General features: G+C 36.7%; 1 protein-coding gene and 1 pseudogene across 1 annotated transcript in view; one reads left to right on the top strand and one right to left on the bottom strand.

Moving 5' to 3' along the window:
- mpl (MPL proto-oncogene, thrombopoietin receptor) overlaps nucleotides 1-4,281 on the top strand; it is a 9,132-nt gene extending 4,851 nt beyond the window's left edge. The window contains exons 6-12 of the mRNA XM_016491439.1: nucleotides 966-1,071; nucleotides 1,173-1,336; nucleotides 1,944-2,086; nucleotides 2,256-2,415; nucleotides 2,492-2,573; nucleotides 2,702-2,789; nucleotides 3,044-4,281. Of these exons, the coding sequence (XP_016346925.1) occupies nucleotides 966-1,071; nucleotides 1,173-1,336; nucleotides 1,944-2,086; nucleotides 2,256-2,415; nucleotides 2,492-2,573; nucleotides 2,702-2,789; nucleotides 3,044-3,502 (1,202 nt within the window). The 3' untranslated portion in view covers nucleotides 3,503-4,281. The remainder of the gene's footprint in view (nucleotides 1-965; nucleotides 1,072-1,172; nucleotides 1,337-1,943; nucleotides 2,087-2,255; nucleotides 2,416-2,491; nucleotides 2,574-2,701; nucleotides 2,790-3,043) is intronic.
- A 600-nt stretch (nucleotides 4,282-4,881) lies between these two features.
- The window catches only part of LOC107692409 (origin recognition complex subunit 1-like), an 8,554-nt pseudogene continuing 4,061 nt past the window's right edge, over nucleotides 4,882-9,374 (bottom strand).

The raw sequence follows: 9,374 nt of genomic DNA, 5'->3' as shown, positions 1-9,374 counted from the left end.
AAAAAAAGGGTCAATTCCGACTTTGCTATGACAATCTGGCGCTTCTGAATCAGTGACTGTAAGTATGTTTTGTTATTAGTTTAAGTATTTGCTATTGACTGTTCAAATGCGGAGTTTTACGCAGCGCAGAGTAACGCGTCGTGTGTGTGTGTGTGTGTGTGTGAGGGGAACAGGGTCACAAGGTCACATCACAGGAGAGTGAACTGCCTGTCAGAAATCATAGCACGTCAGCTGTCTTAACCGCGGCTTGTGTACTGCATCATCACTGTGTCTGTCACGCGACTCTGTGGCCCTTTCGGGCTTGAACTGATGGTAAAACTAATGACATTATTAACCATCTTGACATTTACTTTGAAAGCTGAAGCTGTGATTATGGTAAGGGGCGTTACATTTCCGACGCGTGATTGTGGTGTTCGGCCAATCACAATGCACTGGGTCAGCTGGCCAATCAGAGCAGGCTGCGCTTGTCAAAGGAGGGGGCTTTGTTGAAAACGACACATTTGAGAGAGGCGGGGCATAGAGGACCTACAATAATGTACAGTATTTGAAAAATAATGTGTTTTTTTAACATTAAAGCATGTCAACATATTCTGTTACACCAAATACACAAAATAATGATCTTTAAAATAGCATCATATGACCCCTTTAAATGTAGTGTTTGTTTTGGTTGGTGTTGGAAAATTAGATTCATTGGCACAAAATGTTAGGCAAAACGTTGGGAACTGATTCATCTTTCTTAGCATCTTTTTCCCATATAATGAAAGTGAATGGTTACTTAGGCTGTTATTCTGATTAACATCTCCTTTTGCGTCATAAGGGGGCATTTGGAACCTAAGAGTAATTTATGACAAAATGGTCATTTTCGGTGAACTATCCCATACAAACTATTACAAACAGAGAAATTGACCTTGGTAAAATAATAGGTATAACATTTAATCACCTTTCACTATCTGACTAATTTTCAGGTGACATATTGCGGTGCCACACTCCAAATCTGCATCAGATATTATGCAAATGGAGAGGAGAATTATATGATGGCAGATTCAGCTTCCACTACAGACAAATAAACAGGTGTCATGTTTTTTTTTATATCCTCTGTTACATCTTATAGAAATCCCAGCATAGCAGTTTGCTGGTTTGTCAACTGCAGTCCTTCTTGTGTGGTGTTTCAGAAGTTCGTGGGGTAGTTGGAAGTTGTGTTCCAAAGACAACAACTCTGTCCATCAGTGTGTCCTGTATGGGCAAGAGTCCAGCGTCTATCAGTTTTACCTCAGTGTTGGATTGCAACCATTTGGTCGAACGTTTTATGCAGAGACTTTCAAAATGAACAGCAACAGTAAGTAAAAAAAAAAAGAAAGCCATGTTAGCCACCATATGTTGTCCAAATCCTCTTGATCTTAAATATTTAATATTTTTAAAACACATCCTATACACTGAGCAAAGTACCTTGGAGTACCGTGTAAATACCATTTGAATATTGTAACCATTTAGTACAATGTGAATATTTGATGGTAGGGGAAAGCTTGTTTCATATATTTGTTCAATATCTTGATTGCTGTTTTGTTATGTAACAATAGCACTTTTTTTTTGTATTTGATATTAATCTACACAGGTAGGGATAAGTTGTATTTTTCAATAACTTGTGGCAGATAGATGTGAGAAAATTATATCAGTTTCAGACACATGACTCAAAAAACCACAGAGTTGCAGACACAAAACAAAGTGTTGCAACCATCCCTGGTCTCCCCTACCTCAGAGTTCAATGGTTTCTAATAGGCCTACCAGCACTGTACCACAGAGCTTTTTGTAAGGGTAATATTACAAAAATGCACTCAAAATGCTAGTTTTAGTTACTTATTCCTCTTAAATTAGTAGTGACATCATATAATAATGACAACAACAGTCAAAAACCTTTTGGTTTGTCTCTTTGCCATTTTTGACAGTCCAGACAAGGCCTCCAGAAGGTCTGGAGGCACAGCCTGAAGAAGAACGGCTTTGTTTGACATGGTATCCACCCTTTTTAAAGATCTCGCAGTATATAAAGTACCAGATCCGCTATCAGCATCAAGGAGAGAGTGAGTGGAAGGTGAGTTTAAATAACATGAGATGAGAAACTCAGTGCCTTTAAATGCTTCAATGATCACTGATAGTGGATAGATGCATATGAACACATCAGTTATTTAATGACTTCTTTCTGGTTGAATTCAGATGTTAAATAGCCGCATAACTCATGCTGAAACTAAATTCTGTGGTAGGATTTTACAACACCCAGTTCCAAGACCAGCACTTGTCTGGATGTACATAGAGGGAGTCAATACACTATCCAAGTCCGAGCCCAACCCAATGGAACGGTGTACAGTGGAGACTGGAGTGACTGGTCGAAACCTTTTACCGCCCTCTTACCTTTAGGCAAAGGTAGAAATTTCTGACTCTAGATTATGAACAATGCTTAAAAGCTCTGAAACTTAAACCATTTCTTTTATTATCACAGAGTGGATCTTCATTGTCTGTATACCAGTGGCTCTGCTCATCATTGCTTCTGCAACGATCACTTTCTTCTCCAGATACTTCCGGTAATGTAATTCTCTCCTAATTACACTACAATACGCTATGCGTTAAACCCATGTACTATGACTAAAAACATATCTAAAGAATACAAATATAAAGATATGTAAAATATGTCCTGTTTTCACTCTATTAGGAAGGTCAAGAAGTCCTTGTGGCCATCAGTCCCAAACCTTAACAAGGTGCTAGAAAGCTTCCTGACTGACATCAGTGGATCACATTGGGTAATTGATATCTGCTTTGATCATTTTGATTTAGAGAAAATTTTAATTTTAAAACTACTTTTTAAAAATATAATTAACCTATTAGTAGCAATGTTTTTAACTTTATTTTAAAAAAGTTATAAAAATTTACTGTGGCAATAAAAAAAAAAAAAAAAAGATTGTAAATGAAACCATTATGTTTTATTCAGAATGTAAACAAAATTATTTTTTAGGGTGTTTCTCATATTATCGTCATTATACTGTCTTCCATCCAGGAGCCAACCTTCAACATCAAGCAATGTGATGATGACGCTGCTACATCAGTATTGGAGATTCTGCCCGAGAAAGAAACTTCAGTAAAATCCTGTAAGAAGTCCACCTGTCATACACTCCCTGATCGTGGCTTCTCAGCTGGTGTAAAAAATAGAGAGAATTTCAGAGAGGATTTGGAGATGGCTCAAGATTATGTCGTTTTGAATAACGATATAATCCCATGCTTTACGGGGAATGACTATGTGTACGGGGATACTGCTTTATCTCATCTAGCTAGTGAAAAACTACACTGTTGCCCCAGTACCTGTTCCACCACCTTCCCAGAATGCACCACAAATATTCTCAACCATTCCTATCTCCTTCTGGCAGAAAAGTCTGGTCTTGAAGAGTATCACACAGCCTGTCACCGGTATACCAATATGGAGATCACATCAATAGCATATGATGCAAGCGGAGAGTGATGTATAATTTGTTATTAAGCAAGCTCATAAGCATGTATATATTAGGTTTTGGGTGAAACCTTACTCACAAATTCAAAGATTCTGTGGAATGAGAGAAGAGGCCTGTGAGACCTTAAGGAACAGACAAGGTTCACCATAAAAAGTACTTATGCCAGTCTTCGTAGCTATGAAGTCAAGTGTGTTGAGGAGATTGTTCAATGCATGAACCTTAATCATCAGTAAGAAGGAACTGCACTTACGTTTCATCATACCACAAACCAGAACATTCAGGACATCAACAATAACTAGACATGCCAAATGTCAGATCACATGGCTTGCAAAAGCCCTTAGAAGATAATATGAAAGCATAATATGGATCATATAAACAGAATATTCTGGGAAGTTCTGGGTTAAATACGACTTTAGTTTACAAATAGAAAACAACAATCAGTGGCATGTTGTCAAAGATCAACTTGCTCTGTTTGCAAACTCAAATATGTGCATTAATAGATGTCTGTGGGGTATTTTGAGGCTTCAAAAAATGTGAAGTTTGTATTCTTTCTAGAAGCTTTTAGATTCTTCAGTGAAATATTTGATATTTAAGCTTTAAAGTTGTGAGAGTACTTTTATAGATAGATGAACATTCATGGTTGTGAAGTATAAATGATTTTTCTGGGTGTTTAAATGGACCATGCAAATGTTAACGGGTTTATTTGGTAAAGTTAACAGTTGCACTTTGCACAGACAAAGTTGGTAAACAAATCTATCACATGCAGTCTCATGATGTGTAAATGATATATACTTTTTTTTTTTTTTAAATCAGTAAGATATTTTTTATTGTTGTTAATTTAGGATGTGACTGGTATTTTGTATAGTGCTTAAGTGCCATTTAACCCTGAATATTTCTTAAACGTAACTATGTTATACATTTTGGCTATATTTCTTATAATCATTCTTCAGCAATTATTATGCTTGTTATATTTGTAATATGTTGTCTGTAACATCTTGTACTGATAATTACACAAGAAGCAATTTATGTATCATGATCGGGTCTGATCAGTCAATAGCTTTATTGTATATAGACATCACACAAGTAAAATCTGACAAATATCCAACATTTTGGTGCATTATATGAAAATTGCACATTTTACCCTGACAGAGTCATGAAATGATAAACAACAAATGTGTGGGTCTTACTCTCCCACACTAAAATACAAACAATTTTGTGAAAATCTTCTAAATATGTTTAAGAGTGAACTGAAAGACATGATGATCTGAAGCAAAAATACACAAAATGTACATTTAAAACGTATTTATAGAACTACACATATCATTTTAAGCATTAAAATTTGATAACTTATTCAGAACACACTATGGACAATATCTCGCATCCAGTTCATAAGAATTTAGCTGTGAAGCTACAGGTAATATTTGAAAAAAATTGTCCAAAAAGTGGACAGACCCAGTGGGGATCCACACAGGTTGCCAGTAGGAGCATGTGACATGGTAGGTCTGAGTTTTAGTCAGCCTTCAAAGCATAAAGCACATCGTCCTGACTTACATTGAGTCGGATACGGAGAAACAGGTCCAAGCGGCTTCCCTCAAGGAGAATCAGGCGACAAGAACCCAGCCTTTGACAGACGGTCAGTCCTTCAGACACATTCACCGGCTGCAAACCCTCAACACGACACAGAGCCTGGTGCTGAACAAACACCTGTGGAGAAGAAAAACACATTCATTCTTTCAGGTTATACAATTCCTGAACTTTTAATTAGTATATATAGTTCATGATTAGAATAACTGAGTTAATCAACAGTTTAGCTACCTGTTGGAAAGTGGCCTCTTCCAGACCCAGTCGACGAAACTCTGCAATAACAGCCCTCAGGAAAAGCTGCTCCTGAACAGAAGCACATCTACAACAACAACATTAAAAAGAATAGAAGTCTAATTGGAGCCAAACTATTCCATTTCTGCGCTTTTTTTTTTTACCACATTAAGGAACAATAGACATAACTGGCGATTAGGGCTGCACAATTAATCGAATTTCTAATCGCGATTACAATTATGGATGTCACAATTACGTAATCTTTCTAAGCGGCAATTAATCGTTCAAAGTCCACTTATGTTATTCTGCACGCTTAAGATGTGTTTTTTTCTTTACATGTTATCTTAAGGGTTTTTCCCCATTATTTTAATTTGAGTTTTAGTATAACATTATAATACCATTCATATTTTTACTTTTTTATAATTTAAAGAAGAAACCAATCCGATGTATAGTTGACATTTCAGGCTTAATACTATAGAAAAACACAAAGTTTTTAATTAATAATCGCAATTACAATTTCAAGGGAATAATCGACAATTATGATTTTTTGTCATAATCGTGCAGCCCTACTGGCGATAGTTCCTAGTTCCTTCTCTTTTCTTTTTACCTGATAGCTGCAATGTAGGAAGAGGAGAACATCTCATCCAAAGCCTCCATCACATGACTCATCCCCACCAATCCACTGCTGTTCTTCTGACTTCCAGAGTGCTCACAAATCTCTGTGGCCCGTCTGCAGATATCAAGGCAACGTCGTGCATCACCCGAAAGCGCTGCCACCTAGAAGACCACAATCTCTTACCGATTCATAATAATGATGCCATAAGATCACCACATGTACATTTAACAAACAACCTCGTACAAGATCAGTACAGAGACCACTAGAGTGCTCAAGAGGTAACCCACAATGCCTCAGTCACCTGTGCCTAAGATAACATGCTTTCACACCTTTCTTGAGACTAACTGGAGAGCATCTTCTTCAAAAGCCTTCACTCTGTTCAGTCTTGATGTGATGATCTGTTGTAGCTGTTTAAATGTATATGGCTGGAAGGACATTCTTGTCAGTCCCTGAAGATAAATAAATGACATTTATATTTTATTTCCATTATTTGCAGTAGCCAATCAAAATTGAATGGCATCTCAATGTTGTAAAATGGTTTTACCAGTCGACTAGCAACACGGTTAATCATGATCCTCTCAGGTAAATCCATAGTATTTGCAATGGTAAGGACCACCAGACGAGCGTTGCGCCTTGTTGGCCAATCAAATAATATTATAAATAGAAAGTACCCAATCCTTGACAGGAAATAGGACAGGAATAAAATAAACTAAAAAAAGATTGGTAAAGACCAACATCTGAATGACAAAAAGATTTTCCAGCACTATTTTGAAAAAAAAATTAAAAAAATAATAATAATTATATATATATATATATATATATATAGTTCATATGAGCTTAAGGAGGTTAAACTAGTTTTTGATAAATCACAAAGATGCAAACTCAAATCCTATTTCTTTTCCCCCCTGAATAACTATTGTTTTCATTGAAGAACATACCGTTCTTGAAACGTCTGGAATCACAAAATGAATCACGGTTAATTTAATTGTTTATAAAAAAAATGAAAACAAGCAGGTTTAAAATTACAGAAGGAATACTGAAAATATTATAGCCTATATGGGATGGGGGGATTTGAATGTGGTGTTGGACAACAGGGGCTGAGGGCCTTTCAAGTCAAAAAGTTTGAGAACCACTAATCTAGACCAATTGGGATCACCTAATCACAATAAATGATTAGCTAAAAAACAAGCAACATAGGTGGCGATATAAGTGTCACCAATAACAAATGTCTCACCTCGTCTACTAGAAGCACAGTTGTCTCTTTTTTGGGTGCGGGAGCGCTGAAGCGTTTCTCCAGTAGTGCGGCTGCATGATCAGGTGTTGCTTTTTGATCAGTCAGTTTCTACCAGAGCATAAATTCACATAAAATACTATATAAGACTATAAAAAAGATGAAATTATGTCAAAATTATAGGGGAGGAGGCAGCATACAGACCTGCAGTATTTGTACATAAGCCTGGTGTGGGTCCGTCATTTTCATGCCATTGATCTCGATGAAGCGTAAGTGAGGGATTTCATCTTGTTCAGCAGACTGCTGAAGGGACCGGATCACCTCATGTACTGTTGCAGTTTTACCAGTACCAGGAACACCTGAAATATACATACACCTGCAAAAGAAACATTAACTTTACGACCTTTATGGAAAAAAATTAAATAAAATCAGATGGATGTCAAATCTGAATCTTACCCTCCAGTGCCATCAATGACCTTACTCTCCACAAAGTTGTAGATGTCCTGGAACAAGGAAAAATTGAAATCGCATCATATGACCCCTTTAAATATATTTGTAACTTTTGACACGAAACATTTGAACGGTAGTGTAACTATATAGTTTTGCTGGTTAAACAGACAGCCTTGTGGGACTGTTGTCTGTGGAGTTGCTTACCGTGCCCGTGCTTCTTCCAGAACATTCCCTGGCTTCCTGGCTGGCGCACTCCTGCTGGGTATGCTGGGAGTGGCATGACGTGGCGTATGTGGGGTGGCTGGAGCTGTCTGGAGTTAAATGCAGTAAAAGTTGAACTAATTGCCACATCCAGTGTTATCTTGATGTGAAAAGCAGCTTTGGTTTTGTGAAGACACATTAACTGCTAGCAGAAAGACTAAGCACAGCAAAAATCAACTTATTTGAACCTTTTTGCTGGGGGTTTTACGTGGGGTCCTAGCAGAGACTCTGGTTTTCTCAGTAGACCGGGATGTTCCGGATCCTCTACGCTTCTTTACTATAAGCTCATCTTCGCTGTCGATCTTTGCCTCCTCTTCCTCATCGCTGCTACTTTGAAGGTCAATTTTAGCAGGTACGAAGCAGTCATCATCATCACCATCCACACCATCTGACTGCAGGTCAACCGTGTTGCCTAATAAATTTCTTTAAAAACAGACGATAACATGGATAATTTAATTAAAAGTAGATTAATCAAGTGCAAAACAACATCCAGTTAAAGACCATGCAGCTACATGTAGAATGCAAGCATCCTGCATATAAAACCATAATATATACATATATATATATATACACACACATACACATACATACACATTTCTTATATTTCTTTTAATTGATTCACAGCCTTAGTGGGACCTACAGCTGCTTTCTGATGCGTGAGGACACAAGTTGGGCAGATTTCCTCTTAGAGCGAGGGGTGGCAGCAGTCTGGACGGGTGAATCTTCATGCTCCTCTTCAGCTCTATCAGTTTGTTAACAGGTAAAAAAAAATAACACTGACAAGTAGTATGTATGCATGCATGAATATCAGGTTTTACAACAATCTAATACTCTCTCACCATAAAATGCAAAAAATTTAACTTGGTCTGAATAACTGAATTTATAGATTAGAAAACAAGGTCAAACTGCTCAAATGGTGCCCTAGGAACTTAAATGCCAAAGCAGGTCAACGTTTTACGCACTGCACAGTACATGCCTCTTATTTACTACAGGTTAAAAGGCAAAAGTCATGTTTTCATAAGAACATGTGCATGCCTGCTGAATTGAATTAATAAAACAAATAGTTTTTTTCAATTATTAGTGATGCAACTAAAAGTCTCAGTTTTTCTCCAAACATTTGTCACATGTAATAGATTTTAATATCATTGCAAGTTACAATTACATGCCACTAACCAATCAAGTTTAAATGCACCTTACAATGTAACAGATATAATAATAAAAAAAAAACATCAAGAAATCAAGTGTGCATTCAGAAATAATTTTTCAATGTGGCTGTTGAGAAATTTGTCTGCTTGCCTCAAGAACTGGTCATGGATGAGTGCCATTAAAGTACTGTATGATAACACAATCTTAACTGTTATATGATGCCACCCGCTGGTCAAAAATGGTCTAAGGCAAAGTAAACAGTAATCAACAGGGGGGAAAATAACACTAATTTTGTGATGAAAAAAATAAATAATAATAATAATAATAATTAAATTATATATATATATATTTTATTTTTTTTCTT

This window comes from Sinocyclocheilus anshuiensis, unplaced genomic scaffold, assembly GCF_001515605.1.
Source record: "Sinocyclocheilus anshuiensis isolate Anshui unplaced genomic scaffold, SAMN03320099.WGS_v1.1 scaffold70, whole genome shotgun sequence".
Lineage (NCBI taxonomy): Eukaryota > Metazoa > Chordata > Actinopteri > Cypriniformes > Cyprinidae > Sinocyclocheilus > Sinocyclocheilus anshuiensis.
The sequence above is the reverse complement of the archived record's forward strand: the minus strand, read 5'-3'. Positions and strand labels throughout refer to the sequence as shown.